At 57.4% G+C, this 27,437-nt stretch overlaps 1 protein-coding gene across 6 annotated transcripts; it reads left to right on the top strand.

Moving 5' to 3' along the window:
* The first annotated feature begins 569 nt into the window (after positions 1–569).
* Positions 570–27,291, top strand: NOD2 (nucleotide binding oligomerization domain containing 2). Of its 6 annotated transcripts, none has more exons than XM_037066341.1 (14): positions 570–599; positions 4,975–5,140; positions 5,769–5,870; positions 6,200–6,666; positions 7,799–7,904; positions 10,433–12,251; positions 16,086–16,169; positions 16,376–16,459; positions 18,533–18,616; positions 20,473–20,556; positions 21,046–21,129; positions 23,795–23,878; positions 24,853–25,012; positions 26,767–27,291. In XM_037066341.1, exons 3-14 carry the CDS (start codon positions 5,804–5,806, stop codon positions 27,070–27,072), a joined length of 3,429 nt encoding a protein of 1,142 aa, XP_036922236.1. In that variant the 5' UTR covers positions 570–599; positions 4,975–5,140; positions 5,769–5,803; the 3' UTR covers positions 27,073–27,291. The 6 variants fall into 6 exon arrangements, with proteins under 6 accessions (XP_036922236.1, XP_036922234.1, XP_036922237.1 ...); XM_037066339.1 differs by lacking the exon at positions 570–599 and adding an exon at positions 1,859–2,228; XM_037066342.1 differs by lacking the exon at positions 570–599 and adding an exon at positions 1,859–2,228 and having other exon boundaries at positions 4,975–5,145.
* Positions 27,292–27,437: the final 146 nt, after the last annotated feature.

Below are 27,437 nucleotides of genomic sequence, written 5' to 3'. Positions count from 1 at the left end.
TGACACAGAATTCGGTCCCGCTGATGCCATTTCTGTGCAGCGTGTATACACAGGTCAGCCGTGGGACAGTGTCAGTGGCCCCGCTACTGTGGGTCCAGCGATTCTGCCTCTGGGTATTTATCCAAAGACAGTGAAAACACTCACTCAGTGAAAAGATAGCATAGTCTTTGGGGTAAGAGACTCACACCGAAGACAACAAAGAAGAAGATCCGCAGTATGTTGGGTGCGGATAAGTTCTACGGGGAAAAATACAAAGTGTGCCAGGGAAAGAGGGAGCCATGCAGGTGTGAAGAGGAAGAGCATTCCTGGCAGAGAGAAGAGCAAATGCAAAGGCCCCGAGCTGGCGGCAGGTCTGGCGTGTTCCAGGGACAGAGGAAGTCAGTGCGGCTGGAAGGAGGGAGAGGTGAGGAGGGGGTCCTGAAAGAGCACAGGGTGCAAATGGCAATCCTGAAGCCCCTCCTTGGCTTTCGCTCTGAAATGGCAGTCACCGGTGGGTTTCAGCACAGGAGTGATGCATAACTTGACTTTTTTTTTTTAAAACAGACTCACACTGGCTGCTGGTGGAAGCATGGCTGGCAGCTGGGATCCCTGTAGCCCAGGTAAGAGACACTGGTGATTGGCACCATGGTGGTCTCGGTGGCCTGGTACAAAGGGGCTGCATTCTGGATGCATTTTTAAGGTCAGGCGGGAAAACTTGCTCCCAGGTTGGCTGTTCATGTGAAAGAAGACAAGTCGGCCAAGTTTCCCAGTCGCTGTGCCCGTCGCCCTGTTAGGGGGCATTTAGGAGGTGGCCAGCTTGGCACTATGAGAGGGAGGCTGGTGCCGAGCATGCCGGCAGATAGCCCTGTACACCGCCTGGAATGAGTCTCCCGGGTTGTTTCAGCCCATCAGGGGCAGCGTTTCCCAGCCCTGACCTGCCTTACTGCGAACTACCTCTGCAGGTATTCACCTGGAGGCTATGTGGGGTGGCGGCTGCGGCTAGAACTTGTCAGGTGCCTTGGGGTGAATCCTGGCTCTGTGGTCACCACTTGGGTAGGTTAATTTTTCGGTGCCTCGATTTCTTCATCCATCACTTAGGGACAATGTTAGTCGGGCCCTGGAGATGGCACTGAGTCAGTGTACGTAAGCACTGTGCAAATATCGGTTCTTTTTTTTAAAAGATCTTATTTATTTACCTTTAGAGGGGAAGGAGAGAGGGAGAGAAACATCAATGTATGGTTGCCTTTTGTGCGTCCCCTGCTGGGAGTTGGCCTGCAGGGAACTGGCCTGCAACCCAGGCATGTGCCCTGACTGGGAATTGAACCGCGATCCTCTGGTTTGCAGGCCTGTGCTCAATCCACTGAGCTACATCAGCCAGGGCCCATTTCTTTTTCTTTAAATAGCCTCGACTTCAAAAACAATCTCCGAATACAAGTGTTTTTAGATGGAACATCTATATTAATACCTTGAATGGAAAACTAGTGTCACTTGCTTGGAACAATAAGAAGTCATCAGCAAGAAGTGCTCGAGCCCCATTGGTACAAAATCGATAGCCTCAACTCAGAAAGCAGAATTGAAAGAAAAATGGAAACAAAAAAAAGACACACCTGACATGTAACCTATCACACCCCCAAAGCACTGCTCTCAGACCCACAATATTAAGGCTTTAGATGGCTGTGGGCTCACTGACCCCTCTCAAAGCGTGCGCTGTATTCTGCCACTGCGTTTCCTGGCTTCTCATGCCACAGAATGTCACTGTGTGTGTGTGTGTGTGTGTGTGTGAGAGAGAGAGAGAGAGGGGGGAGCGTGTTAGGAGGGGCAGTCTCTGGTTCCCTTCCATTGAAAGGTGACCCAGAAGCCAGGATATACACGGCCTGAATCAAGCCCCCAGGGTGGTCCAGCCCTGCAGGCAGCTCAGCCAATCTCAGCGGAGTGTGGCATCGAGGGAGGCAGGCACAGTGGGATGAGACAGAGGGGCGTGGCTTCCCTACGTGTGGGCGTGGCCAAGCGCGGGGGTGGGGCCCGGCGGGGGCGGGGCAGAGCGCAGGAGCCTGGGCATCCTGGAGTGGCGGCTCCGACTGCAGGGAAGACTCGGGGTTGCCGGTGGCCTGAACTGTGTGCTCCACTATCCGGTGTCTCCAGGAGACGGCGGGAGCCGAGGGTCCCGCCCCAGGACTCAGACACGCGGCTTTGGGCTTAAGAAGGGCTGCTTCAGTTTCTCCTGGACGATCCCAGAGTCTTCATGGAAGGTAGACGAAGAGCAGGCATCTCAAGGATGGGGAGTCCCCTGGCGGGCTCTGGCTGTGGAAGTGAGGAGGTTTGAGGTCATTGGTAGAACTTCTGGGCCCCATGAGCCTTTGAGGGGCAGGGAGCCCTGGTGATTGGGGGGGTCGGAGGCTGTGGAGGGAGAGCCAGCGTGTTGGAAAGTCCAGAGGCACCGGCTGGCCTGGAAATGAGGACACCCGGCTTCAGGTCTCGTCCGGGACTGCTCTTTCTGGGCCTCAGTCTCCCCATCTTTTCCATGCATGCCTATGGGTGAGTGGCTTCCGGTGAGAGAGTGCTTGGGCGATCTCTCACTTTTCTTGTGGCCTGGCAACCCCCCTTGGTGGGTGCAGAGACCCCTGTTCACCCTTTCACCACTGCCAGACAGGCCCACACCAGAATCTGCCCAGGCTCCCGTCCTCTGTGCCTTTGCCTCGTGCGCCTCATGCTGGGGAACCCCCATCTGACCCTACTTGCCTCCCAGAAAACTAACAAGCCCCCCAAGCTGAACCCCTGGCCCTCAGTCTGCCCTGGTTTCTCTCCCTCTTCCTGAGCCTTCGGGTTTCTCCCTGTTGCGGCGGTGGTCCTCCCCTGGGCTGCCACCTGGACACAGGGTCCCTGGTCTCTTGAGGGGAAACCCCTTGGTGAAGAGAACCAGGGCGACATTCTCATTGCCTCCGCTCTGGCGTCCCAGTCACTCTGCCCTGACGTTTGTGGGTTACTCAGGGCCCCGTTGCCAGCCTGCGCACTGGGATCTGAGACTGGCAGGGGACCCCTTCCAGCCCACGCCCCTTCCACTGGGGGCAGGGCCCCTCTGCTGCACAGGGTAAGTAATGGCCAACTCCCTGCCAATGAGACGCTGTTCAGAAGTTGGACGCCCCCAGGGCCCCCTCCCTTTCGGCCTGCAGAGAGTGAGTGGCTGAGCTTTCAACCCTGAAGCAAATCCGCTGCTCAGGCAGGGCCCCCAAGACCCAGGCTGGCTGTGGCCTCAGGGAGGAAGGAGGTGTCTGGGCCTGGGCCTGAGCTTGGGGACCAGGGAGAGTCTGTGTGGGCCACCCCTTCCCCTTGGCCCTGTTTCAGCAAGGCGGGGCTTTGCCTTCCTTAAGGGAAGACTACGATGACTCCAAGGTTGCAGTGACTGGAGTGGCGAAAAAAGCTAATGGTGACAGTCAGGTGCATTTAGTCTGAAGAGGGGAAGCCTGGGCGGGTGATAAACGAGCAAGCGGCAGGACTGTAAGGACCTGAATTTTTTTTTTTTTTTTTATGAAATGGGTGATGAGCAGATATCTGTTTTCTCTCTCTCCCAATTTAAAGTGGAGCAGGAGAAACTCAAGTTAGACATCATAAGGAACTTCCTGAGCTGCTTAGTGAGGACAGCAACAAAGCCAGGTCCTCCCTCTTGGATGTTTAAGATGGAACAGGACAAGCCTGGCTTGGAGACAAGTTGGTCCTAGGGGACTCTCCCTGCCCCGAGGTTTCTGGAACAGGGCCCGGGCAGAGATGGGACTTTCCAACTGCTGGTGGGAGAACAGAGTGTCAACTGTTATGGCATCGCCCTGCTTCTCCCTTCCTGTGTCCACAGAGCCCTGACATTACTACTGGGATCTGTGTGGCTCAACCCTCCATTGAGATCCCGGACTTGGTGTGTTCAGGAGGGGCCCTGCTTGCTTGTCCGCGGTGGGTGAGCACACCTGGGTGTGTATCTCGGGTTCTCATGGAGGTCATGGCCGATGCACAAGGCTTTCTGCCAGAATGGCCCAGAATTACCTAGTCCCAGACAACAGGTTGGCCAACTCTGGCTTCTGGCCCACTCTTTCGGGGTTTCCCCTGGCAGAGCGAAGCTTGTCGCACCTGGCCTAGCCTGTCCTGCTCAGGGTGTGCCCGAGATAATCGGCCAGGCCCTTCTCGCTCAGCCCGATGAGCTGTGGTGAGGGAGAGGGTGGCCCAGACCGTCTGGGTTCAGAGGCGAGAGCCGCTGTCCGCCCTGGGAGGGAGCAGCACGCCCCATCCTGGACCGTGTTAACTGTTAAACTTCGTTCATTCCTGGCTGCCCACATGCCCTGCAGGTGTTGGCTTAGGGGGTGAGCGCCGACCCCATTTTGGGCTGTGCCCCGAAGCGGGCTGGGTGGTTCTTTTCCCCAGGGGTGCCGGCGTTTGCTCAGCCGAGAACCACTGCAGGGCCCAGCCTAGTGCTCTTCCCACCTCCTCCTGTTCTCTCCCCTCCCCTCCCCACCTCTACCCTCTTGACACCCCTGCTTGGCCCTGGGCACAAATGGGGAGCCTGCTTGGGTAAGGAGAACACTTTTAGGTCCTGCTCTGCTTACCCTCTGTATCGGGGATGCCCTCCTTCCCAAGCTACCAGACACTCGGGCAACCTTGCTGCTTCTGTTTCCCCACCCAGCCAGCACAAGGCTTCTAGTTGGAGATTTCTCCTTTCCCTCCCCCTGGCTGGCGTGTGGCGGCAGGCTCAGGATGTGGCTGCCCCTCCCCTCCCTCGGTGGACTGTTGGCTCAGGAGCATTCCCACCGTGCCCCTCAAGAGCCCCACCCTGTGCCAAGCATCAGAATGCCACAATGAGTAAGACCTGGGGCCAGGAGGGAGTGAGACCCATCAACAGCCAATAGGAAGGCTGCCAAGTCACCAAACTCCTGGGAATGGCCCTGCCTTATAAAAAGCAACATGCGTTCCTCCTCTTTGGCCAAGCCTGTACCCTTTTACTTTCGTTTTTGCCAGGACCTGTGGCAGCCGCAGAGCAGGCTCTGCTGGGAGATTCTCTCTGCTGCTTGGGGACCCTCCCAGGGCTTGGATCTTCGAGAGGCTGCCTCCCCTCAATTCTCAGAACCCAGAGGCTGAGGGCTGAGCCCAGCACGAGCTGAGCTGTGGACAGAGGCGACAGCATGTAAGGTTTGGTGGGGAGGGAGGGGAGGGCCTGGGGCAGGTGGGAAGCGGGCAGTGATGACCGGGGTCAGTGCACCCTCGAGCTTTGTAGCCACTGAGTTTGTGCAATGATTTTTGCTTCGCTTGAGTTATAGCAATGTATTGGGGCTGCTTCTTTTTTTAAAAAAAATTAAATTTATTTATTTTTAGGGAAAGGAGAAGGGAGGGAGAGTTGCCTTCCCCCCACTGGCATCCTGGCCCACGACCCAGGCCTGTGCCCTGACTAGGAATCCAACCAGCAACCCTTTGGTTCTTAGGCTGGCGCTCAATCCACTGAGCCACGCCAGCCAGGGCTGGGTCTGCCCCTTGGGGTAGCAGAGGGTTACCTACACAGGCATGGGCTCGGGCTCCTGTGAGGAACCCAGGGAGAAGGGGTCAAAGGCAAGCTTCTGGAGTTGTGCTGCTGGAGGTCAAACCCACCTCCTCTGTCTGTGAGCGCTTGTGCAGGTCACCTGGCCTCTCTGTGCCTTCGTTTTTTCATCTGTAAAATGGGGCTGGTCATAGCATCTTCAGATCTACTTCAGAGTGGATGGGAGGGGTAAACAAATTCAGACTGGAAACCGCTTAGAAAGGTGCCTGTTACCTTGTAGGTGCTTAATGAATACGAGCCACGACCGCAGCTGGCATGCAGCTGGCATACGGCCTGAACCCAGCTGGCACGCAGGAGCCCTGGCACACGGCCTCAGAGAGAGATCAGTTCCCAGCCCCTCGGCAGACCTGGCTCTTAATACTGGCTCAGACTTCTCTTAAACTCCCTGAGCCGGGGACGAAGCCTGGATTTGGGAGCCAGGGGTCTTGATTTAAGCCCTGCCTATTTCAAACTCCCTTGAGCCAGTTTCTTGCCCCCTCTTGGCCTCAGTTTGCACATCTATGCAATGGGGGGCTTGGATGGGGGAGTCTGCGGGCTGAACTGTTGTTGGCTTGGACTCAGGGTGGAACGGACTGGCCTCCTTCCCCGCCCTCCCCCCCAACAGCTTTCTTGCTTCCGGTGAAGTCATGCTGCCCTTGCTCTCCTCCCCAGGCGGTGAAATGTGCACGCAGGAGACTTTCGGGGCACAGAGAAGCCAGCTCGTGGAGCTGCTGGTCTCGGGGTCCCTGGAAGGCTTTGAGAGCGTCCTGGACTGGCTCCTGTCCTGGGAAGTCCTGTCTTGGGAGGAGTATGAGGGCCTCAGCCTCCCGGGCCAGCCCCTCTCCAACTTGGCCCGGCGCCTCCTGGACACGGTCTGGAGTAAAGGTGCTTGGGGCTGTGAGCAGCTCGTTGCGGCTTTGCAGGAAGCGCAGGCTGACAGGCAGTCCCCAAAGTCGCGTGGCCGCTGGGACCCCCACTCACCCCACCCAGCCCGGGACCTGCGGTGTTGCCGGCCAGCCATTGTCAGGAGACTCTACGGCCACGTGGAGGGCGTGCTGGAGCTGGCGCAGGCGCGCGGTTTCATCAGCCCGTACGAATGTGACGAAATCAGGTTGCCCATCTTCACATCATCCCAGCGGGTAAGGCACTTTCGTTGAGGGTGATCAAGATTCGCAGGAAAAAGGTGCTGCTGAGTCACCAGCACTCATTCGTTGTTGTGAGGTCAGCCCCAGGGTGAGGCCCGGGCCGCGGGTTTCCCCTAAGAAGGTGGCCTGGTGGGTACAAGTTGTTGCATTTTGTAATCGCTCTGCTTCTGATGAGACGGAGTGCTGTGTGGTAGGCATGGGCTCGGGCCGGAGTCAGAATGAGGCCATCCTCACCATGGAAACGCTCGGGCCCTGGCCTTTTTGTCTCCGGTTCCTCATTTGTAAAAGCGCCAGTAGCTGCTTGGGGGAAATCAGTGAGTCAATTTGTGTAACACCCGAGACAGTGTCTAGCGCACAGTGAGCACTCATGAACATCACCCCCGGCCACTGGCACTTCTGTTGACCGTGATATTGCCTGCGGTGGCCTTCCGTTGCAGTCTGTTTGCCGTGAACAGCTCAACAGGTCCTACAAATTCATGAAATCAAAGCTGCAGTAATTCACATGAGCACACCATACACCCACCCAGTTCCAGTGCCCACACAGGAGGTCCGATGGGAAACTGCGTCAGGGCAGGGAGAGCTGGAGCAGGGATGTAGCTCAGCCTCGGAAAGTGCCATTCCACAAGAACACAGACGTGCATAACCTTTGGAGCCTCTTCGTTCTATTTTCCCCCCCGAACAGTGACCCTCAGGCCTCCTGTGACCCAGATGGAGCCGTCATTAGCTTCCTACTGTATACATTGGGGAGCTGAGGCCCAGAAAATGCTCTGAATCAGCTTGCAGAGAGGGCCAGTGCTGGACCTAGTGCCTGACTCGTTCATTCATCGTTAATTAAGTCACTCATTTATGCAGCCGGAATGTATTCAGATGCCTGCTATGTGCTAGGCTCTGCCTGAAAGCCTACTGTGCTCAGAGTACCTTGCACATAGTAGGTCCTCATTAAGTACTTGTTAATGAAATGCCTGCTTATCAATGAATGAAGTGGACTTCTCTAAACTCATGCGGTCGCTTGCTTGTTTTTCTGGCCTCTTATTATGCCTACGAAGTCGCAGGAATCGGTAGAGACCTCCCCACGCCTGTGCCTCAGCCTTTCTGGAGAAAGTAACCACTTGCGCTTTCCCCACAGGCAAGAAGGCTCCTGGATCTGGCCACGGTGAAGGCCAACGGGCTGGCTGCCTTCCTCCTCCAGCACGTTCTGGAGTTGCCGGTCCCGCCGACCCTGCCTTTCGAAGGTAGATATGTGTGTGTATATGTGTGTGTGTGTTCTTCTCCATCCATCAGAAAAGGAAGGAAGGGCCGCGTGGGGTCCTGGCTCAGAGCGAGAACTCCAGGCACAGGCCGGTCAGCTGGTCTCCCAGCTGCTGGCTGAGCGAGTCCCTCCCAGACCCGGCTTCCTCATTTCAAGGGTAACACCGCCACTGCCTCACTGGGCTGTTGGGAGGATGAACAGGGCCCACGGTGATATTCAGGTTAGCTTTTATTATTTCCAGAATGATCTCTGGAGCTACTGTGTATTGAAGGCCGACGGTAGGTATTGCTTACTAGCCAAACTCTCGTTACTTGCACTAAAAAGATGTGGGCACGCTCTGAGACAGGGCTGGTCTCTCTTTTACTTAGATTTATTTTCTAGTTACAGTTGACGGTCAGCATTATCCAAGTTTTGGGTGTGTGACAGAGTGATTAGGCATTTAGAGACCTCACGAAGAAGGGCTGGCACCTCTCCATCTCCGCGATGTAGCTACTCACTATCGGAAATTTGAGAACCAGATGGATTTGAACAGCACGGTAGCGCTCATCACCCAGGGTTGGCTGCCCGACTCAGGTGTCCCGCGGGTGCTTCGTTGACGGTCTCTGTCCCCTGAGACGTAGGTGTTGGCTTTCTCTGCTTTACAGATGGGACACCCGGGGCAGGAGGCCGGGTGGGGGAGGACGGTCTGGTTGTAGACAGTCCCCAGCCTTGCTTTCTCTTTTCCTGGGAGAAGCGGTCATCAGTGGAGGCGAACAGAGGAGATGTAAGCTGGGTGCTTTCTGGGTATTGTTCCCCGAGGCGCCGTAGGGAAAGCCCAGCGGCACTGAGGGCCCCGTCTCTGGGTGGTACTGGCGGAGGAATCTATCACCCCGGGCGGCCCTCTGGGCAGCGAGCCTGCCTATGGGAAGGGTGACCGGAAGCCTGTGCTTGGCCCCTGGACGTGCACACTCTCACCCGAGAACCGAGCTCGGACGTCAGTGACGGCAGGGGACACGTACCACCCAGAGTCCCCCCCGCCCGCTTTGCCCTTGGTTAACGTCTGCCACTGATATTCATGAGCTGCTCACTTGTTGTCACCCTGCGCCATGGTGCACAGTTCCCCCAGGTGACGATCCTGACGGGGACGAGGGGCATCGTTTATTTTCTAAATGAGTGGTCATGCTTTTTCCTGGAGAATGTCTCTGTTGTTGGCGATGGCTGGAAAGGCCGCACTGAAAACCAGCGTGTTCGGAAGAAATGTACTCGGTGTTCCCAGGGCACCTGTGAGGCATTCAGAGCAACGGTGGGCAGTTCTGGGAATGGAGGAGGAAACGCGGGTTTCTCCTTCCTGTGACGCAGTCCGGCTCCTGTGTGCTAAGAGTGCTCCGGGGAGATGGTCTGTTAGCCTCTGGGTGGAGAACATGCGGGCCAGAACGTGGCAGGGGGCAGTGAGGCTGTGACGGGGTGACCCACGCTCTGAGCTCCCCCTAGGCGGGGCTGTAGGCTGCCACTTCCCCATTTCCTGAAAGGGGAACCGTCCTGGACAAAGCAGCAGCCTGCTTGGGTGTAGGGATGATCAAGGAAAAACCGCAGCCCGGTGGACACGCCCTGCACTGGGACTCCGACGGCAGAGGGTGGGTGGAGAGGATGGGGAAGTGGACCTTGAACAGGAAATCTCATCCCAGTGCTCACCCGGGCACCCCAGTGACCCCGAGGGCTAGGCCCACCCAGATAACCTAGGGTCACCTCCCCATTTGAGGTCTTCAATCACATCCGTCTAGTCCCCTTTCCAAGTAAGGTAACAAACATACTCACGGCTTCCGAGGATTAGGGTGTGGACCTCTTTGGGGGCAGCGGGGGTCCATGGTTGTACCTAAAACACACCCCGTAATAATAACGATACAAAATACTGTTTTTCTTCTAAAGTCTATTTTACCTCATTTCCTACTGAAATGACCCTCCCAGACGTGGATTGGCCCCATTTTTACAGATACGCCCACCAAGGCCAGAAAAGTGGCTTGACCACGCTGATGGGGCGGGGGGGGGCTCAGGGTTCAAGCTCAGGGGTGTCTGACTTCAGACACTGGGCTCCTTGGCCCTTGCGCCTCCTGTTTCCCTTTAGGAAGATCCGGCCAAGGCTGGGTGGTGCAGGGGTCTCTCTAAGGCTGCCTAGGATGGCGGGTCTTCTGGTCCAGCCCTGGGCCCCTTCTCAGCAGCAGCTCCTCCCGACTTCCATATGACAACGGCACTAACGAATGTCTTTTGAGAGCTGATTTTGTGTCAGACACTGAAGAAAGCCCGTGAGGTGAATTCTCTTAATTGATCCAGGTAAAAACCTTCCAAGGTAGGGACCACCCTCCATCCAGCTTCTCAAGGGAGGAAGCTGAGGGGGAGGAAGGTGACGTGATTGTCCTCCAAGTCCAGAGCTTGCCAGTGGAGAGCCTGCTGACTGTTCTCTCGCACCTGCAACGTCACGCCGCAGCCCCTCCTGGCTCAGGTCCCACCTCGTCGGCCTCTTCCTCTGTCTTCCAGACGCCGCCGCGTGTAAGAAGTACATCTCCAAGCTGAGGACCACGGTCTCGGCTCAGTCTCGCTTCCTGAGCACCTACGATGGAGCAGAGAATCTTTGCCTGGAGGAAATATACACGGAGAATGTTCTGGAGATCCGGACAGAAGTGGGCCTGGCCGGGCCCCCAAAGCAGAGCCCTGCCACCCTGGGCCTGGAGGGGCTCTTCGGCACCGGTGGCCACCTCAATGAGGACGCGGACACTGTGTTGGTGGTGGGCGAGGCGGGCAGCGGCAAGAGCACGCTCCTGCAGCAGCTGCACTTGCTCTGGGCTGCGGGGCGGGACTTCCAGGAGTTTCTCTTCGTCTTCCCGTTCAGCTGCCGGCAGCTGCAGTGCGTGGCAAAACCACTGTCCGTGCGGACGCTGCTCTTTGAACACTGCTGTTGGCCCGACCTTGGCCAGCAAGACGTCTTCCAGTTCCTCCTCGACCACCCCGACCGCGTCCTCTTAACCTTCGATGGCTTTGACGAGTTCCGGTTCCGATTCACGGATCGCGAGCGGCACTGCTGTCCGGCCGACCCCACGTCTGTCCAGAGTCTGCTCTTCAACCTCCTGCAGGGCAACCTGTTAAAGAATGCCCGCAAGGTGCTGACCAGCCGCCCGGACGCTGTGTCCCCGCTCCTCCGGAAGTACGTGCGCACCGAGCTGCACCTCAAGGGCTTCTCTGAAGACGGCATCGAACTGTACCTGCGGAAGTGCCATCGGGGGCCCGGCGTGGCCGACCGCCTGGTCCGCCTGCTCAGAGAAACCTCGACCCTCCACGGTTTGTGCCACCTTCCTGTCTTCGCCTGGATGGTGTCCAGATGCCACCAGGAACTGTTGCTGCAAGGCGGGGGGCCGCCGAAGACCACCACGGGCATGTACCTGCTGTTTCTGCAGCGTTTCCTGCTGCATGCCTCCCCCCCAGACTCGGCCCACCACGCGCTGGGGCCCGGCCTGCTCAGAGGCAGGCTCCCCACCCTCCTGCACCTCGGCCGCCTGGCTCTCTGGGGCCTGGGCAGGAGCTGTTATGTGTTCTCGGCCAAGCAGCTCCAGGCAGCCAGCGTGGACGAGGAGGACGTTTCTCTTGGCTTCCTGGTGCACGCCCAGGGGGCTGTGCCCGGGAGCACGCCCCTGCTGGAGTTCCTGCACATCACTTTCCAGTGCTTTTTTGCCGCCTTCTACCTGGCGCTCAGTGCCGACGTGACCCCCTCCTCGCTCAGACACCTCTTCAGCTGTCGTCGGACAGGGCGCTCGCCACTGGCCAGGCTGCTGCCCGCGCTGTGCGTGCAGGGCCCACGGCCCAGGGAGGGCGGCGTGGAGGCTTTGCTGCGGGAGGCCGAGCCGCACAACCTCCAGATCACGGCTGCCTTCCTGGCAGGATTGCTGTCCCAGGAGCACCGGGGCCTGCTAGCCGAGTGCCAGGCGTCTGAGAAGGCGCTCCCGCGGCGCCAGGCCTGCGCCCGCCGGTGTCTGGCCCGCAGCCTCCAGGAGCACTTCCGCTCCATCCCCCCGGCCCTGCCGGGAGAGGCCAAGAGCATGCACGCCCTGCCCGGGTTCGTGTGGCTCATCCGGAGCCTGTACGAGCTGCAGGAGGAGCAGCTGGCGCGGGAGGCCGTGCGCGGGTTCCGCGTGGAGCACCTCAAGCTGACGTTCTGCGGCGTGGGCCCCGCCGAGTGCGCCGCCCTGGCCTTTGTGCTGAGGCACCTCCGGCGGCCCGTGGCCTTGCAGCTGGACCACAACTCCGTGGGCGACACTGGGGTGGAGCAGCTGCTGCCTGGCCTCTGCGTCTGCAAGGCCCTTTAGTGAGTGTCCCAGGGCAGGGCAGGCAGGCAGGGCGGGGTTGCCACCGCCAGCCAGGGGCAGGAGCGGGAACACCTGCTGGGATCCAGGAGTTCTGGCCACTTCTGTGTAGCCCTGCCGGGTCCCTTCCCCTGCCTGGTTTATTTTATTATTGTGTGTTTTATATCTGTTGCAGGAGTATAGTGTAGTGGTTAGACAATCGTATAATTCACAAAGTGATCCCCCCAATAATTCTAATGCCCACCTGGGCCTTAGTCGGAATATAAGACGATGATAGCCACAGTTCCTAGGACAGCCCGTGTGACAGGCACGGCACCGCACACTTCCCAGAGTGACCTCTCGTATCTCCTCGGCCACTCTGGGCTGTGGCAGGGACAGTCATTTCCGCTTTGTCCTATATCTGAGGCTCAGAGACGTGACGTAACTTGTCCAGGGTCCCGTAGGAAATGGCAGAGCTGTGAGTCACATGTCCCGTCTTTCTGGTTTCACATCCCTGCTCCCCGAGAGCACCCCGTCACCTGGTCTGTGCGTGGGCGTCAGACGCATGGGTGTGACTTTGAAGTCACGTGCCAAATTTCGTGTCCTCCGTGGCCCTGTTAGGAGATGCTCCAAATTCACGGTGGCTCGTGCCCCATCAGACACGTTAAAACCAAAAAAGAAAAAGAAAGAAAGAAATGTTAAAGCCCCCACATGATGGGAATTCCGGGACCCCAGAGAGGGAAAGAGGCTGCGGCGTTTCACCCGAGCTTTCGTTCCTTATGCTGGGTGCGGACGAGGTATTGGCGTCCCCCACGCTGCCCTCAGCCCCGTCTGAAGGTGTGAGGTTCCCCCTTTGGGAGGTCACTGTCCGGCACCCCTGGGACTTCCTCCCTGCCGTGGGCCGGGCCAGCTTGGAGGCTGTGCCCAGGTCTGGCGGCCAGCACCCGGCTCCCCAACTTCCCTTTCAGCCTCAAAAGGGGATGTCCTGACCCCTATTTATAACCTCTGAGAAAGCAGAAGCTGTGTGACTTAGAGTTAAAATCAACTCACAGCCTCCCAGGCGTTTGACACTATGCAAGGGACAAATGTCTCAGGGAGCCTATGAAGGTGGCGTACCTCCTCCAGGCCAAAGCAGTCAGACTCTGTTCCTCCTTGAGCAAACACACAGAGAGCTACTGGAAACTGAGCGGCGACCTCACCCCTTTCATAGGGACCGTGGCCTTGAGTGTATAAATGAGCTATCATAATACAGCGTATATTGTATACGGTTAATACATAGATTACATATAACAAAGATATAGGATACGTATAAATGTATCAGATGGCACATTTACATTTGGTGACTCGAGGATAGTTTGATAAAGGGAGTGTTTTCAAAGGCCTGGGCAGGTGTTAGGAAGAACTGGGCCTTGGGGCTCATAACAGTGGGACTGGGGTGGGGAAGGGCGTTATACTCCCCAGGCACGAGGGGCAGAGGGGGCGGGTTGTTACCTGGGAGGAAGGTAGGGAGAGGGCTTCCTGACAGCCGCTGGGGGGGCAGCAACCTGGAAGGGTGGGACCTGGGGGATGCACCGTGGACTCACTCCCCACCCCTGCCTTAACACCACCAGGAGCCAGAGGGGGGAACCCACGGGTAGCATCCCCAGCATCAGCCCCTCTCAGGTCCCAGAGCTGTGCTGAGAAGGGGGCCAGGATCTGGCTGGGGACAGGGCAGTGGCCAGTGCAGCCCTCCGACTTCCTGGGGAAGGACTTTTCACTCAGGAATTCCCAGGCCAGTGTGTGGGCGTCGCTACCTTCTAGAAATATGCCCATGCATGTTTCTGGATTACGGACCCATGGTTCTCAAGGGGGTCCTTGAGCCCCAAGAGGTCAGGACCCACGGGCCTGTGTGGCCCTCACAGAGCCATCCCTGAAATGAATGGACCCCTTCTCTTTGGTGAGGAAAGCCCATGTGGTCCAGCTCCTTCCCCTGTCCCTGAGCTCAGAAGGGCCAAGGGCCAAGGGAGGCTGGCGCCTGTCTCTAGTTCTCCAGGAGCTGAAGTTGGTCTGATTTTAGTCCTTATGGCTCAGGCACTCAGGGCAGAGGGGCCCGTGGCAATGCTTCCTGTATTTTGGGCCTGTACCCCAGGGCTTCCCATCTTCCAGGTCTGGGGTGGGGGCCCAGAAATTTGAAATAAACATGCCTAGAGATGCTGATACAAGTGGTCCAGAGGCCACGCTGTGGACACCGCTGGTCGGTGGGAACCAGCTTGGTGTTCTATTAGCGAATGACCATCTTTGACCAAGTACTGAAATTGCTGACACTCCGGGGGAGGGGAACCACCACAAAGTTGCTATGTGAGCATTTCCTCTGTGTGTGAGAGAGAGAGAGAGAGAGAGGCCCCCTCCTCTCTCCCACAGTGCCATGGGCCTCTCTCCCACCTGTAGCGTCTCCATGCCAACCAAAACGCTCAGCCTCTGGGAAGCCTGAGCATAAAGTGCCCTTGTGTGGGTTTTTTTTAGACTCTGGGGTGGCGGCTTTCAAAGTTTTTGACTGGGACCCACAGTGCAAAAGAGAGAGGAAACAAAAACTTCTCAGAATGACTTTCTTTCATTACCTTGGACTCAGTCTGCTGTCCTTCTGTTTTGTTCTTTTTCGCACTTAAACATTGTTGCTCATGACCTTCAGAGTTGATTTCCTGACCTACCGGCGAGTCTGAATCTGCAGTGAGACTGTCGTGGCTCTTAAGCCTCGGAGAAGAGAGAGGCCAAACAAGACCCCGGTGAAGGGTGGGCTCTGGGGCCGGACCACCTCCTCCAAACCCTTCGGGTGCTGTGCGGCCTGGTAAAGTCGCTGCACTTGTCTGGGTCTCCGTTTCCTTCTCTCTACTTACTTCATGGGCTTGCGGGGATTAAGTGCCGTCACTCTTAGGAAGTGATTCGGGCAGCACCGGTGTGTCCCACGCTCCATACGTGCAGCCATCCTGATTCCAGCAGCTTTTACCGTGTGCCAGGTGTCGCCAGGGCTTTATGTGCACTGTCTCTTTAAATCCACACCAGGGCTTGCTTGCCTTTCAGCAGACAGCTGGTGAAGGGCTGGCTGCTCAGGATCAGAACCCCCACCAAGGGGGTTGTGACCCTGCCGGGCAGGACCTCCCAAGTTTGTCTGATGATGGAGAACCCCTCCTGCCGGGGTTACAATACACGGTGTCCTGGATCCTGGCCGTTACATGCTTCACGGCCAGCTCCAGGAGCTGGGGTGGAAGCCTGTATTTTAGGGATGCTTTCGGATCTTGTTTTAGGTGAGCTTTGGAAACACTGACCCCAGAGGCATGTCTGGGGGCTGCCAGGCGGGGTCTGACCTGCAGGAGTGATGTCATGGGGGGTGAAGGGCTGGATGGCAGAACCTCACTGACCACGGCCTTCATGCTGTTTTTCCCAAGTCTTGGCCCCTCTTGGCCAACTGGTCTACCCTCTGCTTGCCCAGCCGCCTGAGTCTGGGGCAGGAGGTCTGTCTAGTTCCTCTGCTCCTTGGCCATGTCGCAGCTCCTTCCCACCCGGGAACCTTCTGGGAGGCTGCCTTGATGGCCACTTCCCTCCCACAGAGCTGGAAAGGGCCCCTCAGGTTAGGCCGGGGACATCCTGAGGAGTCTGGTGTTCTTGAGCAGGGCTCTGCGTCCCCAGTTCCTGAGTGCCCCCCACGTCATGCACAGCATCAGCACCCTGGCCAGAAATGGGGGAGTCCCCATGTTTCCCAGGAGCACAGATGCCAGCACTTTGGGGACGAGTGAAAGTCTCTGTGGAGGTTTTGGTCTTTTTTTTTTTTTGCTCCCTCTCATGAGCTCTGTTTTCAGGTTTATTTATCTGGTGTTTTTTAGCCTGCGAGATAATAACATCTCAGATCGAGGCATTTGCAAGCTCGTTGAACACGCCCTTCACTCTGAGGCGCTGCAGAAGTTAGCGTAAGTCCGGCTGGGCTGGGATGTTGGGCCCCAGGTCCCCAGGTCCCCAGCCTCACTCCCCAGGAGCAGCCATGAGCCGTGATGGGCTGGGGAGATATGTGTGGCAGCAGGGTGCAGGGAGACTCTTGTCCCGAGGGAACGGGCCGCCCTGGGTTTGGGCGGGCGCTGTCCTTGTGCCTGTCCCCACATCTCTCTCAACTTTCCAGTTTATTCAACAACAAGCTGACCGACGGCTGCATGCAGTCCATGGCCAGGCTCCTCGAGTGCCGGCAGAACTTCCTGGCGTTGAGGTGAGCCTCGGCTTCCCTGTTCCCTGGACGCCGTCTGTCCTGCCACGGCTCCATCCAGATGGTCTGGGCTTGGCCCTGGCTTGACCATACTGGGTGCCTGATTTCCTGGCTGAATACCGGCGCAGGGTCCCCTCTGGAGAGGGGTTTTGCCGATGCTTTGACCTCCCCAGCAAACCCTGGACCTGCTGTGCGGAGGGCTTTCTGCTCTTGGCCTCTAACGCCCAGGCCCTTTTCATTCTGTGTCTGAGCGTGTCACAAGCTCTCCGGGTTTCCAAATTCCCTGCTGTATGCTGAGCTCAGGCGTCGGGGGCGGGTGCTGCGATCACTTGCCACCACAGGTGTGGCTGCCAGCTGCCACAAAAAAAAATCTCGGAAGGTCCTTTTTTGGTGCTTAGTGGGTTCAGGGTTTGCACCCAGCCTGGGAAATGTGCATGTCAACTGCCCCTCTGCCTCCCCCACTGCCCCTGGCCTCCACTGGGCTCCCTCCTGCCTGATTGGTCCCCGGTTCAGCCTGGCTTCTCTTTCTCTCTGGGACGTTCTGACCTCCTGGCCTGACAGGCAGTGCAAGAAGACAAAGTAAAGACCTGCTTCCATCAGTTCTTTCTACCCGCCGGGCTGGGTTTGCGGATGGGAGCTGCCATTTTTAACTTGTTGACTATGTAGCTCGGTCTTAGTCAGGGCTGCCCAGGCCAACGCCAGGAGGGGACCCTTCTGTACAAGGGATTCTCTTCGGCTGCCAACCCTGCCTCCTAATTCACACACGGGAGAGAGGCTGTGGCCAGGCCGGGGCTGGTCCAGCTGCAGGGGGCGCTGTAGGTGGCCACACTCAGAGGTAGAGGCCTGGGCCTTTGGCGGGTAGAGCACTGTTGTTCAGAGCCTGGGGCTGTGCAGCCAGGGTGGCTGAGGTTTGAACCCAGGACCCCTGTGATTTGGATCCTCACTGGCTGTGCGGCCTGGGGTCAGCCCACTGCCTGCCTCTGTTTCTCCTTCTGTAAAATGGAGAGAGCGGTGAGGGTGACCTCCCAGGCAGCTGTGGTGAGCTGTGTCCATAGTGAGTTAATATCCACGTACATGTATAGTAAGTGCCTTACGTGGTGAGTGGAAGGTCGTGGGGAGCCACGTCAGTTCTCAGCTTGCTCACCTGTGTCAGTCCACTCTTCCAAGGAGGGATGAGATGTGCCACTGATTCACGGGGAGGGGAAGTGGGGATGGGAGCTGGGGAGGCTGCAGTGTGGGTCTGAGCGGAGGGAGGGGGAGGGTGGAGGGGAGGACGTGTCCTGGACTTCAGGGCAGTTCCCAGAGAGCACGGAAGGCAGCTCGGGGTGCTCAGGGCGGCAGGGGCCCTCCCGTCTCCCAGTTGCTGCCCGGTAGGAGGTGTGGGAGGCAGGCCTTGGTGCAGAGCAGACGCTGGATTTTTCAGCACGGAGTGGGGCCTTCAGTCGTACAACCTGAGAGGCCACCACCTTCTCGGAGGGGACAATAATACCTGCCCTATAGGGTCCTTGTGAGTTGGAGCGGCTTTGTGTGAGAGTTCTCTGAGAAAACCCAAGCACGCTATTGTTCTAGGAAGCCTGGGTTTGTGGGCGAGAGCTCTGGGGGGTCTCCCTGAATTGTCCCGATTTTGGTGAAACCTGTTCCACCAGTCCCTGTGGAAGGCTCAGCAGGACCCCCTCCTTGCTCCCAAACCTGGGCCTGCCAGGATTAGGTAGATGCCACCTGCAGGAGGTGTGGCGGGGAAGGCTGCAGGGGGCTGAGACAGGAAGAAAAGGCGTGACAGTGAGTCACCCTCGCTCCCCTGGGAAACCACCTTCCAGGAACCTCTGCCTCCTGTGGCTCCTGCCATACCTGTCACCCTGCTTTGCCCCGCCTTCCCCTGAGCTGGTGGGAGACAGAGTGTCGGGGGCTGTTGCACAAGCTCCCCGATCACCAGCACAGACTGGCTCCTGCGTCTGCACACAGCCCCCGCAGCGGTTTCCCAAGCTCTCTCTGTCCAGGCTGCACTTTCCCCCGCAGACCCGGGCCTTCTGCCTGCGTGACCCACTCGTGCTCAGCCTCCTTTTTCTTTCCTTCCAGGCTGGGGAACAACCACATCACCTCCGAGGGAGCCCAGGTGCTGGCCCGGGGGCTCAGGGCCAACACCTCCCTGCAGTTTCTGGGGTAGGTTGGGTTCCGGGGCCTAGGTGGTGTGGAGGGTTTTGGGGGCAGGTGAAACTCTTGAGCCAGAAGGCCCCAGGGGCGGCCCAGGCCCCTGTGGGGAGGGCAAGGCGGGGAGGTGGTGGGCAGCCCTTGGCTGCATGGTACTTGCTTTCCACTGGAGAAACAGGAAGTTTGGGACATCAGGCCTGGGGGTGGGCAGCGCCCACAGGTGGCAGGAAGCCCTCGGGTCTTTGTGGGTGCTGGGGCTGCGCTTCTCACCTCCGTCTGTGCACTGGGACCCCTGGGTCCAGCTTCTGCAGCTCGCCGTCACCTGGGCCCCACCCCAGACTGATACGTGAACGGTCTTGGGGTGCCGCTCAGGGGTCCCAGAGGAGGTGCGGCCCAGTGAGGACCGAGCACAGAGAAGGCCGGGGGGAGGGAGGCTGGAGACCAGATTAGCCAGGACGTTGTGTAGGGGGGGGGGGAGGGGGGAGGGGGGGGGGTGTTGCGGGGCAGTCAGACATGGGCGGGGAGGGCAGTTCCATGGACCCCAGGGCCCCAGAGCAAAGCTTCCTGTTTGCTGGGCAGAGCAACAGCCCCCAACATCACTCCGTGCCATCCCCTGCAGCCCCTCTCCTGTCCTATCTTGCCCTGGTGGGTCCATTGGACAAGAACCGGGGGTTTCAGAACCCTAGACTGTAGGAAGACAGAATAACCTTAGGCCCACGTGCTCCGATTCATTCCACATGGATTGGAAGCGAGCTGCCATGCGCCTCATCCCCCCCTCCCCCCGCCCCCCACCACTCCGCACCAGGTGCAGCTGGACCCAGGAGAGTGATGTGGCTGGGGACACCGGCGCCTCTCCCAAGCTGCTCTAGTAACTCAGTCTAGAACGAGGGGCGGCCACAGCCCCCCTGAGCTCTTTCCTTTTCCAGGCCGCATCTGGCCTGGTGTTTATCGTTCAACACATATTAATGAAAGCCCCTGTGTGGGCCTGGCACTGTGCTAAATTTACCCCCAACACTGTCCTGTGGTACAAGCGGTTCTGCAAGTTACATTTTTTCTCAACAATACAGTATAGGCGTCTTTTCATCTCGTTTGACCTCACTGTTTCAAGAGCAGCTGCTTAGTGCTTCTCTGGCTGGATGTCGTAATCTGTTTCGCCGGTCGCATGCTGGTGCACGCTCAGGTTGTGCCCCGGAGTTGTGCTATCGCAGCGTCCCATCCACGGGGCACGGGGTGGGGTCAACGCAGAGGCAGAGCTCAATAAGTATTTACCTAATGAGTGGAAGCTCGGCAAACATCTTAGCTCAGCGATCTTTGCTCACGTGTGCGCGCACGTGGCCCGGCTCCCCCTCCGGGTGTCAAAGAGCTGAGTCACAAGGGGTGCGCTGCCCTGCGCCTGTGAAGAGGGGTGTTTCCGAAACTGCTGTTGGTCTGATGGCCCAGAAGGGGTTGGACACCATTCGGAAACCAGAGATGTTCGGGAGCAGGAGATGACGAGATAGACTAGTCCTGGGTGGTCTTGCTGGCTAGTGATGGACTCGTGGGGACAGCTACCAGGAAGCAGATTGGACCTAAATGTCAAGAAAGTGTCAGGGCCGTGTGAATTGCCTTTGGGAGTGAACTCCCTGTCCCTGGGGGTTTGCGCTGGGTGTTCAGAGTGTTCGGTAAATCTGATTTCAAGCTGCTGAGCGATCCAAGTGAAGGCGGGCCCACTGGGTTGGGACCTCGGAGCCCCAGTGGGACCTTTCTGGGCTTGGTGGGGGAGGCCTGCCCCTCTGGCTGGGGCCATGGAGAGGAAGGTACCGCGGGAGGAGGCCCAGAACACCTAGCAGGTTCTCACCGACACTGCTGTTGACTGTTGGCCTTTTCAGGTTCTGGGGCAACAAGGTGGGTGACATGGGGGCGAAGGCCTTGGCGGAAGCCTTGGGCGACCACCAGAGCTTGAGGTGGCTCAGGTAAGCTTCAGTGTCTGTCCTGTCCTTGTCACAGGGGAGTCAGCCTGAGGAGCGGGGAGCCTGGGCCCATTTGGAAGGTCTTTGAACCTCATGCTCACCCCCTATGTTAGGCAGGGGGGTGAGAAAGAAGGACCATTGGGTTTGGAGCCAGGCCACTTGGGTCTTTCTGGGCGACTTTGGAGATGCCCCTTCCCCTCTCACGGGTCTCGATTCCCTATCCGTAAGCGGAGGGTCTTGGGATGGATCGAGTACATTGTATCTCTAGGACCTAACGCATCCGCAGTGCTGCCCAGTACTCAGCGTAGGGAGGGGGTCTCAGGCAGCTTCTGGGCTTGATGGAAAAGGGCACAGTGACCAATGACTGGTGTTCGAGAGGGAGCGGAAGAGGGAGGGGGAGTGTGTGGCCTGTGCACTCCATCCCTCTTGGCTTAGCTTATCTCTGAGGTCCCTCCCGGCTCTGACACCTGTTTGTCCCTTGGTCACACCCAGCCTGGTGGGGAACGACATCGGCATTGAGGGTGCAAAGGCCTTAGCGCTGATGTTGGAGAAGAATGTGGCGCTGGAAGAACTCTGGTGAGTTTGGGGGTGTCTTTGCTTGGGGGGCGGGGGTGATGGCCATCCTCCTTCCTTCCCCGGCCTCATTCGGGGGAACGGTTGTGTGGATGGGATGAAGGTGCGTGATTGAGTGATTGGGTGAATGTGCTTGTCTTCCAGAGTCCTGCATGGGGGAAGCTCAGAGAGCCTGGCATAGAGGTGCTCGCCCTTTCTATTTGGTTGCATTTGTGGGTTTGCAGGTTTGGGCTCTGCCTCCATGTGGCCTCATGGTGGAGCACACAGATTCCGGAGTCAGGCGGGCTGAGCTTCTAGGCCACGTTCAGTAACAACATCTGAATCTCAGGTTTCCCCCAACTAGAAGATGCTTGTATGAGAACGAAATGCGGTAATGCCTGCAAGGACCCTAATGCATGACATGCTTCGGCATGTTCGCCGTGACAGGGATGGCATTACCCCCATGGCGGCGGTTCCCCGCCACTGCTCCAGGTCACTGTGACCATCACTACTAACAAAGTTTGATTCTTTCAGAGCAAGCGGGCTTGCCTGAGGACCCTGGGGGTCAGAATCAGGGGTGTGGTGGAAGGTGCAGTGGAGTTTGGGGGTGTTCAGGGGTGAACTGAGAGCTGTACTCCCACCACTGACCTGAAACTGACTCCAGGTTTTCCACCCATCAGTCAGTCTAGTCTCCTTATGACCTGTCTCAACTTGGGCAGTTCCACACTGTATCAGGGTGATAAAAGGCTGACTTATGCCTGGCTGGTGTAGCTCAGTGGATTGAGCACGGGCCTGTGAAACAAAGGGTCGCTGGTTCGATTCCCACTCAGGGCACATGCCTGGGTTGCAGGCCAGGTCCCTAGTAGGGGACACATGAGAGGCAACCATACATTGATGTTTCTCTCCCACTCTTCTTCCTTCCCTTCCCCTCTCTCTAAAAATAAATAAATAAAATATTTAAAAAAAAAGGCTGACTTATTCAGGCAGCAGAAGGGCACCAGATAAACCTCTGAGCACAGTCTCTGTGGTGGTGGGCGGGGCTCACTGGCCCTGCCCATTTCTGCTTACTATGCCCTGATTGGGTCTGAGCACTTGGAATTTTTGTGGGAGGAGCACCTCGCTGTGAGAGCCTCCGCCAGGACTGCTGTGGGCTGCGAGGGAGGGAAGGCCTCCACCTACAGGACAGGGCTTGGCTTTCCACAGACAGGTGCAGACAGCTGAGGGCCAGGAGGGTGGCCCCATGAGGCCAGCAGGGGTCGGAACTCTCTGTGATCTGTCACATCCTCAGCCTGTGGCTGTGTCTTCATGATTGGTGGCCTCACGATCGCACAAAGGCTGCAATGTCTCCAGCACTCCTTGTGCATCCCAGGATTCTGCCTATATAGCCCAGGAGGGCAGAGGCCAGCTGGGCCGCTCCCCTCTAAAGAGCATTCCCAGGAGCCCCATCTGTCAATGTCCCCTTATATGTTCCTGCGTGGCCACGTGCATGTCTGTCGGCCAACCCTGGCTGCAATGGAGAGGGGGAAATGTTGCTTTCGTTGTTGTTGTCGTTTGCTTATGTATTTACCAAACCTGTGGCTGTCCCAGACAAAACTAGGCTTCTGTTGATAAGAGAGAAAGGGGAAAGGGATAGAGTCCCTGGGCCCTGAGGGAACTTGGGGTGAGTTCTCTTCCCGAGGTGGCCCTGGAATGGAGACCATCATACCGTGTCTGATCTGTCCCCACTTTATTTGTAAATGTTGACTCTCGGATGTTGGACTTTCTAAATGGGGGGTCATGGCTCACCTGATGTGGACTCTGGCTAGTGGTGCCCGTGGTGTTGTGGCTGCGACGAACAAATTCACACGGACTGCAGAGGTCCTGTGGGGAAAAAGAACTGCACGGCCACTCTCTGAGAGAGAGCGGGCCCCGACCCTTGTCTGAACAGGCTTGTATTGCTTTCTGGGAGCATTACATCAAGGAAGGTCCTCATTCATTATGCTCAGGCAGTAAGGATCAGACAATAGAGAACATGTAAAGAACTACATGGCCTTATTCTGAGACAGGGTCAGTTAGCTAAAGGGCTACAAAACTTTGGGAAACAAACTCATTTCCTGCTTGGATCCTTATCAGAAAATTGAAGACATTCCTAGCAAAGCAGATTTCACAGAATTTTACATATTCTTTCTTAGGCCTGATTGCCCGAGGAATCCACCCTTTCCAGCACAGGGCTGCACCGCCCTCTGACATTGTTTCAGGCTTAAGTCAGGCAGGGAAGTAAGGCAGCCAAGAGATTAGGAAACTTTTTGCAGACACAATGAGGACTCAGGCTATGTCAAAGCCAAGGGGTGAGAGCCCATCACCCCCCTTTTTTTATAGCCCTCCAAGTCCTTCTCTGAGGGGCCCTTTGTGCCTGTGCCTGTCTTAGGTTGTCCATCCCTTGAGGAACCTTACCCGTCATTGGCTAACCAGTCATAAGCCCAGGGCCAAGCAGGGTGAAGAGAAAGGGGGCAGAGGCGGTGCCCCTACAAGGAAGATAAGCTTTGTCTCCTAAGTGGCTTATGGTCCCAAGGTCCTTTACTCAGCCTTAGCCATGGAGGGTTACAGCTTCCAAAACCGGGCAGGGCAGTTCCCAACACTCACCTTTGTGCACCCGATCTTCTACAATAAATGGTGCTGTACTGACAGGGTCTCCCCTTCTTCTTCCCAGCCTGGAGGAGAACCATCTCCAAGATGAAGGTGTGTGCTCTCTTGCCGAAGCACTTACAAGAAATTCAAGTTTGAAAGTCCTCAAGTAAGGAGCCGGGACAGCAGTGACCAGCATGGGGGCGGAGTGGTTCTAAATTGGAGACGTGGGCAGGTGCCTGACCTGGCTAACTTCCATGAGGCATCCTGGCTGACCATTGCCGGTATTGTTGGGGGTCCCCAAAACGCAGGCAGGGACTCCAAGGCAAGGTGGCCCCAGCAAACCCTGGTGAGAGAGCCATGGGGTGGGGTGGGGAAGGGAAGACGACGGATAACCGTGTATCACCAAGCCTGTTTCTGCTGAGGCTACTGGGGCTCAGCCCCGCTGGTGCTGGGCCGTGCGGATATTTACCCACCAGCTGCTTGTCTTTCTGAGGCTGGTGTGTGCTTGCAGGGACATTAACTGTCCAGTACTTCCAGTACTTGCCCTGAACATGGCTGAGCATGCCTCCGGGGTCAGGAGCAAAGCCTCAGGCCCAGGGGAGAGGGTGGTCTTCCCAGCCAGCAGCCCTCAGAGCTGGAGGGGACAGCCAAGGGAAAGCATGGGCTGTGGGCCCCTCCCCGTCTCTGGGGGCCTTCCCTGGCTCGGGTGAGAGGAGCCTTCCGATGGGCGCCTCCGGCGGTTGCTCTCATGCTGTGCAGGCAGGCACGCTCGCTGTATTCTGGGGCACGTGGTTTAGGTGACACCATTCTTTGTTCGATTCTTATACCCCGTGAAGTGGGTGTTCTTTTAGAGACGAGGAAATTGGGACTAATTTGCTTGAGGTCAGAGAGGAAGCGGTGTACGCTGGATTTGAACCCAGGAAGTCTGGCACTGAAAGGCATATAGCACCTTCCGAGGGGAGTAGACGCGTAGTTGGATGAATGACTCTACTGGATGGAAGAGAGAGAAGTGCGTCTCACTGGAGGCCTTGAGCCTTGGTCGACGAGCCCATGAGGAATCTCGGCCGGAGAGGGGCAGGCCGAGGGGCCGGTGGGCTCCAGCAGGCCGGCCGACTCCCAAAGCCTCCTTGAATTGGACAGGCCCAAGAGGGCACCTGAGCACCCTTGGAGCTCACCATTGCACCCTTGGAGCTCACCATTGCGTCGTCCTCTCCAGGCTGTCCAACAACTGCGTCACCCACCTCGGGGCACAAGCCCTCCTGCGGGCCCTCGAAAGGAACGACACGGTCCTGGAAGTCTGGTAAGGCCCTGGCAAGACCTCTCCAGCTCTCTGAACCGCGGTTTTCCAACCTGTAAAATGGGGCAAGGGGGGAGAGGCGCTTGAGAGTTTCTAAGGTCCCTTTTGGCTCCGATGATCAGTGACATTCTGCACGTGATGGGCGTAGCTCTTTGCTGGGAAAGATGTCTTTGTGGCTCCGATCGGGGAGCAATCCTTTTATTTTTTAAGTCACGAGTATGTATTTGAAATGGCGCTGCTCTAGCCAGTCGTGTGGTGGAGGAGTCACAGAGGAGAGAACAGAAGCTCCTGTCCTCCTGGGCGTCACATCTGCCTTCACAGGCCAAGGCCACTGCGTCCGATCGCGTGCGGCTGTGGGTGGATGTTACCCAGGGTGGGCCCCGCTGTGCAGTGTATCCAAGTCTTTATACTTAAAAGCTGTATGCATTCGAAAAAACTAGTGAGTCACAGAGTCAAAGATTTGTCTTCCTTTCCATGGAGGTAACTGTTGCTCACAGAGTAAGCAGAAAGTTTCCCCCTGGTTAACCCGGTACGTGTGAATGACACTCACTACACACATTTCAGACTGAGCTAGAAGCCAAAAACAGATGCTTCTTGATTTAAAATAAACCCCTCCTAAGTTGAAAATATCATTCTGTCAATAATGCGTTGAACACACCTAATCCACCAGACGTCGTAGACTAGCCCGGCCCACCTTCAACGTGCTCAGGAAACGTACGTTAGACTCAAGTTGGGCCGAATCTTCCCACTGCCCGGCATCGCGGGAGAGCATCGTAACACCATCCCTGGCCTGGGAAAAAGATCAAAACTCGAAGTGCGAATGCATTTCGTTTTTGCACTGTTGTGAAATCAAAAAGTTACGCCGAGCCATTGTCAGTGGGAGCCCATCTGTATTTTAAATCTGGGAGGTTCCCCATAAAAAAATCTATACTTCAGAGTTAGATTGGAAAAAAAAAAAGCTGGCACTCTGGACCCCCATTGGCAACTGTGGGTAATGAAGCAGAGCAGAGCAGGGACCGACCCCACCCTGCCGGACAAAATGGGCCAGGGCTGACTGCACACCCACGCAGCCTGCTGGCCGGGACTGGGCCCCTGGGGCCGCTGCCCAGCCCTGTCTCATCCGGGGGAGCCTGTGAGCCCGCTTTCAACAGGAGGGCTCATCCCTCCCTGGAAACGCGCTTCCAGGCAGCAGCAAGTGCAGCTCTCAGACGAAGAAGTTAAAAATAACGACTTCTACAATCTGCGCCCTGCTGGAGAGCACTTCTTGGGTGCTTGTGCAATCCCAGTGCCCTGGGCGGTCCTCCGTCCCGGGCACACTGTGGGCTGTTTTTTTTTTTAATCATTGCACAGCCCTGAGGAATGTCACAGTCTGTGCCTGGGGGGAGCAGGCCAGCACCAGGTGGGTATTTTAAGGGTTCTGATGTTTGCTTCCTGTGGGTGGTGCTGGGGGTAGGGGGTGCCTGGTCCTGCTCATCGAATTCTGGGCCGATTCTGCTGGTGCCATAAAAAGAATGGCCAGCTGGCTGGGTCCAGTGTGGACGGTGAGCACAGGCACCGAGCCTGTGTCATCGTGTGCAGTGATTCACAAGCTGCACTGTGGACATGAGCAAAACCAGTGGGCTTCCCTCCCAGGGCAGCTGCCGCTGGGCCGGAGTGGCAGGCCATCCTGGTTCGGCTTTAGAAAGCTCAGCCTCCGTTGGAAAGCAGTGCTGTGGTTCTGTCTTCACTCCACCCACTCTTCGCCTCGTCCCCTTCAGGCTCCGAGGAAACAGTTTGTCCCCGGAGGAAATCGAGCTGCTCAGCCAGAGGGACACCAGACTCCTGCTGTGATGTCTCCGGGCCGACGAGCGTCTCAGGTTGCGTGCGAGCCCTGGGTTTGCATCCCGGAAGCTGATTACATTTGGCGGCAGCTCGTTCAGACGGAGCCTTGTCCTGCGCGGGGTCCACTCGGGAGGTCACCTTTGTCCTGGCAGAGAAGGACCATCAGTGTCCTTCAGCGTGGACATTTCCAAAGTCTACTCTGGCCATCAAGCTGTCCCCACAATGTAGCCCATGGACCGTAGCTGCCCCACATCACGGGGCCAGCCCCTGGCTGATGGCACCTGTCACAACCCTCGAAGGTTACTGAGTACCTGGTGGGCACTGAGTGCCCCATTTCATGCCTCTCGCAGTGAGGGTGGGTGTCCAGGAAGGAACTTCTTGCTGCGTTTTGCTCATGCGCCAGCCAACCAGCTGCTGCCCACTTCTGGTTCCAGCGCTCCTCCCGGACCGGTGGCACACGGCATTTCACGGCACACCACGCGACAGCCGGTCACCCAGGTGGACTCTTATTTCCAGTTAAGTCAATCACGCTCCAGTCAAGCCTTCGGAATCAACTCTCCACGCAAATGCAGCTTTGAAATCGGGGTCTGAGCCAGGTGTTTGCACG

This window comes from Sturnira hondurensis, unplaced genomic scaffold (genome assembly GCF_014824575.4).
Source record: "Sturnira hondurensis isolate 20B ecotype Veracruz unplaced genomic scaffold, ASM1482457v3 Scaffold0016617, whole genome shotgun sequence".
Taxonomy (NCBI): Eukaryota; Metazoa; Chordata; class Mammalia; order Chiroptera; family Phyllostomidae; genus Sturnira; species Sturnira hondurensis.
This window is presented reverse-complemented; position numbering and strand designations above follow the sequence as displayed.

Excerpts from the sequence above, each read along its gene's own strand:
- NOD2 (XM_037066341.1), top strand. The coding sequence starts at position 5,804 with ATGCAGCTGGCATACGGCCTGAACCCAGCTGGCACGCAGGAGCCCTGG. Across the intron at positions 16,460-18,532 it reads CAGAACTTCCTGGCGTTGAG|GCTGGGGAACAACCACATCA; the intron begins GTGAGCCTCGGC and ends CTTTCCTTCCAG. Across the intron at positions 20,557-21,045 it reads CAGAGCTTGAGGTGGCTCAG|CCTGGTGGGGAACGACATCG; the intron begins GTAAGCTTCAGT and ends GGTCACACCCAG.